Raw genomic sequence first — 4,918 nt, 5'->3', positions numbered from 1 at the left:
TCGTAGATGAGGTTCAACCCGTTGCCGCCGTCCATGAGCACTTTAGTGAGCCGAAAGCCATCCACAATTGGATTGAGAACCAAGGCGGCTGGTGCCCGGACTGACCATACTTTTGGTTCGTCCTCGGCATTAAAACTTATGGCCATGTCGTTCCAGGGATTTATTGTTGCAACTTGGCAGACTTCGGCGAGATCACGGAGTGACCTCTTGTGCCGATTGTTTGAACCGAAAGTCTCAAAGACCGTCAATACTCTGAGGTCGTTGTCTTTCAGAGAGTACTGCTCTGAGGTGTTTTTGGTGAGGATATCCTCGCCGCTCTTGGCCACTTGCCGGAGTATCCAACATGCTCTGAGTCTGTGGGTTGGTTCGTTATCCGGTGTCATGTGTGTTTTGCATGGCTTATCGAGCCATCACTCAAGGACGGGTTCCTCGTCCCATAATGGGTTCAATTTTCTTGCCTACGGGGTTGGGTGCCCCGTGAGGGTGCATCCTTTTTGCCCGCCAGGGAGGTGGCGTGCAGGCCAGTGGTTCCTAGTGAGCTGTCTGAGTTTTCCAGGCGCTTTCCATTACGCAATACTTCTGTATTATGGTTGCCAGGTCAGCGAATGGTAGTACGCGATGGCGGTTGATGGCGTTGAGGATTCCTTCGTCCGCGCAATTATTGTAGAATACTAAAATCGCGTCCTCGTCGCGGCAATCTTTAATCTTGTCCTTAACAAGGAGGAATCTGGCCCAAAAGTGATGGACTATTTTCGGAGGCTGCTGTCGTATGTACATGAGGTCGCATATATTCGAGGGACCGGAATTGCTTGGCGAATATTTCTTGTGGTGGGTGGGTGGCATTAAATCCAAACCCTGACCCAGTGTGGAGTCCGGAGTTTGAAAAACTTCCGAGTTTATTAATTCAGGCTCCGGGGTGTCCAATGATTGTTTAGGCCCAACTCCCGATTCTAAGTTCAGAGCAGTGGAAGTGTCACCCCACAGACGGGTATCCGGCTCTCCGAGCTCGGAAATCCGAACGTAGCTTGTTTTCAGCATAGGGGAAGAGTTGTTGGTTTGCTCCTCTATGACCGCTATCTGATCGATGACCGGCGGAGATTTGATTTCTGTCTGGTTGGGTTTAAGCCCAATCCGATCATAGTCTGTAGCGCCCCCCAGGGCGGCGATAAGATCCAGGAGTTCATTTAAAGATGACAAATCTGCCGGATCCATCCGTTTGGAGTATTCGGGGTCAACACGGAGACGATTTTCGATGACTTGGGAAGTCATCATCGGCTTAAAGGTCGAACGAGCGGCCATGGTAAAGCTGCCCATCTGGAGGGTTTGTCCTGAGGCCAAGACTTCTCCGGAAGTGATATTGTCCTTGATAACAAGCGAGCCATCAATCATATTGTCGATGCCACAGAGGAACTCTCAATGAAAGGACCAATGTCGATGTCAAAACCGGCAGATCTCGGGTAGGGGGTCCCGAACTATGCTTCTAAGAATCGAAGGTAACATGAGACAGGGGACACAATGTTTATCCAGGTTCGGGCCCTCTTGATGGAGGTAATACCCTACGTCCTGCTTGATTGACTTTGATGAATATAGGGGTTACAAGAGTTGATCTACCTCGAGATCGTAGTGGTTAAACCCTAGACGTCTAGCCTGTATGATTATGATTGCCTCTATGGACTAAACCCTTCGGTTTATATAGACACCGGAGGGACCTAGGGTTGTACAGAGTCAGTTTACAGAGGAAGGAATCTTCATATCCGAATGCCAAGCTTGCCTTCCACGTAAAGGAGAGTCCCATCTGGACACGGGAGGAAGCCTTCTGTCTTTTATCTTCATGGCCCATTAGTCTGGCCCATGTCGCATAGCCCGGATGCCCGAGGACCCCTTAATCTTTAACTCCCTAAGAGGCCTCGAAACTCTTCTGCATTTGCCCTCTCAGCCTGGCCGTTACTTCTAGGATGAGCAACAGAAGCAAAACAGACCTTGCTGCCGAGGTCTTGGACGTACTGCATGAAGGTGCGGCTCGTGAACTACGTGCTGTTGTCGGTGATGACTCTATTCAGCACACCAAAACGGCAAACTAGTCCCCTGAAGAACTTGATGCCTGATTGTGCTGTCACCTTCCTCACTGGTTCCACCTCTGGCCACTTTGTGAACTTGTCGATAGCGACGTACAAGTACTCAAAGCCCCCGGCGGCATGGGGAAAAGGGCCTAGTATGTCGAGCCCCCAGACCAAAACTGGCCAGAAGAAACCTTGTCGAAATGCCTTGCCGTCAAGGGCTCTCGACCATATGTGGGAGCCACACATGCCTCCATGTATCTCTGCCAACAGCTCTACTCCGTCCTCTCGAGGAATGCACTTCAATTTCATGTCGTTCGGTCTCCTCCTATATAGGGCATCATCCACAAACTGGTACATGCTGGACCGATGGGCTACTTTCTCTACTTCTTCCTGTTCCTGAGGGAGTTCCCTTGTTTGGAGGAAACAGATGGTGCACTGCGCCCATGCCGGAGCCTGGGGCTCGATGGCAAGGACTAATAGCTCATCTATGGCCGTAGGGGCAGCCGCCTCTACAGTCAGGGATTGAGGCCCTGCCGGAGATTACTGCTCCATGGCAAGCTTGGGGTACTCGGCAACGTCCTCGCCGGCGGCTCCTGAGAGCTCAGTCGGAAAGTACATGCCAGGGCCTGCCTTCCTCCGTTTATTCTGTTTTGCTGATGGCTCAATGGATGGCTGGGTTAATTGGAGCACAATGGTACATTGTTCCATGGGCAACTTCAAGGCAGCGCGCTTTGACAGGTCGTCGGAAATGGTGTTCTCTGCTCGGGGAACATGCTCTGCTTGTAGACCATCAAAACGCTCCTCCAACTTCCTCACCTCATCCACATAGGCCTCCATCAGTGGGCTCTCGTAATCCTTGTTGACTTGCTTGATGATGAGCTGTGAATCACCTCTGACGATGAGCATCCTGATTCTGAGGTCTGCCGCGATCCTGAGACCGGCAAGTAATCCCTCATACTCCGCCGTATTGTTTGTTGATTTTTCCCAAGGAAAGTGCATCTGGACTACGTACTTGAGGCGCTCTCTGGTGGGTGCGATGAGTAGTACGCTGGCACCAGCACCTTGCAGTGAGAAGGCTCCATCAAAGTACATAATCCAATCAGGACTCATCTCCTTACTGGGGACGGTGATCTCTTGAATCTCTTCATCGGGCGTTGATGTCCTTTTTGCTATGAACTCTGCCAAGGCTCGTCTCTTGATTGTTGAAGTACTTTCAAATTTAAGGCCAAAACTCGACAGCTCCAACTCCCATTCCACAATCGTCCCAGTCGCATCCAGGTTGTGCAAGATTCTTTGCAAAGGGAGGCGGGTGACGACGGTGATCTCATGTGCTTGGAAATAGTGGTGTAGCTTTCTCGAGGGCATAAGGAGGCCGAAAAGCAGCTTTTGCATACCAGAATATCTTGACCTAGCCCCATGCAAGAGGGAACTGACAAAATAAACCGGGTGCTGCACCACCTTCTTCTTCTTCTGTTCAACTTCGCCCCTCTGCGCAGACTCTGTCTTGCCAGGACCGGGCCTTGCCGGGGGTTCCACCTTGCCGGCTTCAGACCCCGCCGGGGAGGTCTCCGGCCCATCATCCACCGGTTCCGCTGCTACTGCTGCTTCTTCCTCAAGTTCCCTATGTGCTACTAGCACAGCACTGACAACTTGATTTGTCGCTGCTAGATATAGCAGCAACGGCTCCTGTGGCTTAGGCGCGACTAGTATTGGCGTGGAGGAGAGGTACCTCTTCAAATCTTGCAGCGCTACCTCTACCTCCGGAGTCCATTTCAGTGGACCTGCCTTTCTTAGAACTTTGAAAAAGGGGAGGGCGCGCTTAATAGATTTGGAGATGAACCTACAGGGCAGCAACACAGCCGGCGAGCCTACGGACGTCTTTGATCCATTTTGGCGCCTCAATCTGCTCAATTTCTTTGATCTTGTCGGGATTTTCTTCGATTCCGCATTGAGACACAAAAACCCAAGAAGTTTGCCAGATGGAACACCGAACACGCAATTCTCTGAGTTGAGCTTGAGGTTGATCTTGCACAGATTTGCAAATGTTTCTTCTAGATCTTGCACGAGAGTGGCCCTGTCCTTGGTTTTGACCACTATATCATCCATATAAGCTTCCATATTTCTATGCAGCTGGGGCTCAAAACCAATTTTGACCGCTCGGGCAAATGTTGAACTAGCTTTTTTCAAACCAAAAGGAATTCGTACAAAATAGTATGTTCCACATGGGTTGATGAACGCAGTCTTTTCTTTGTCTTCCTTTATCATGAAGATCTGGTGGTATCCTGAATAGGCATCGAAAAATGACAGCAGGTCACACCCTGCGGTGGAGTCCACAATCTAGTTGATGCGTGGCAGGGGAAAGGATCCTTCAGACAGGCTTTATTGATATCTGTGTAGTCAATACACAGCCTCCATTTCCCATTTGCCTTACGCACCACCACTAGATTGGCCAACCATGTGGGGTGGAGCACTCCTCTAACTAGGCCTGCCCCTTCCAACTTCCTGATCTCCTCGATGATGAACTCTTGCCGCTCCAAAGCTTGCTTCCTGACCTTCTGCTTGATCGGCCATGCATGAGGAAATACAGCAGGATGGTGCTCAATCACCTCCCTGGGAATGCCGGGGATGTCGGATGCTTGCCATAAAAACACGTCGACATTCACCTGCAGGAAGGCGACGAGCACGCAATCCTATTTGCTGTCAAGGGTGGAGCTTATAGTAAAAGCCCTGCTGTGTCGTCCTCCTTGATGGGGACCTTCTTTGTATCTGGTGGTGTTTCCTTGGGTTTCTAGATCTTGCCGGAGGAGCTCTCTGGCACGTCCTCGACGGGGGCGCAGCACTCCAAAGAGGTGCTCTTG

At 50.8% G+C, this 4,918-nt stretch overlaps 1 protein-coding gene across 1 annotated transcript; it reads right to left on the bottom strand.

Moving 5' to 3' along the window:
* Positions 1-2,600: 2,600 nt before the first annotated feature.
* LOC147985463 (uncharacterized) lies at positions 2,601-3,452 on the bottom strand. The gene has a single exon (XM_087541588.1). It carries the CDS (start codon positions 3,450-3,452, stop codon positions 2,601-2,603), a length of 852 nt encoding a protein of 283 aa, XP_087397714.1.
* Between the last annotated feature and the right edge of the window lie 1,466 nt (positions 3,453-4,918).

The sequence above is a fragment of the Triticum urartu genome, chromosome 2A (genome assembly GCF_056163025.1).
Source record: "Triticum urartu cultivar PI428250 chromosome 2A, HENAU_Tu73, whole genome shotgun sequence".
Classification (NCBI taxonomy): Eukaryota; Viridiplantae; Streptophyta; class Magnoliopsida; order Poales; family Poaceae; genus Triticum; species Triticum urartu.
This window is presented reverse-complemented; position numbering and strand designations above follow the sequence as displayed.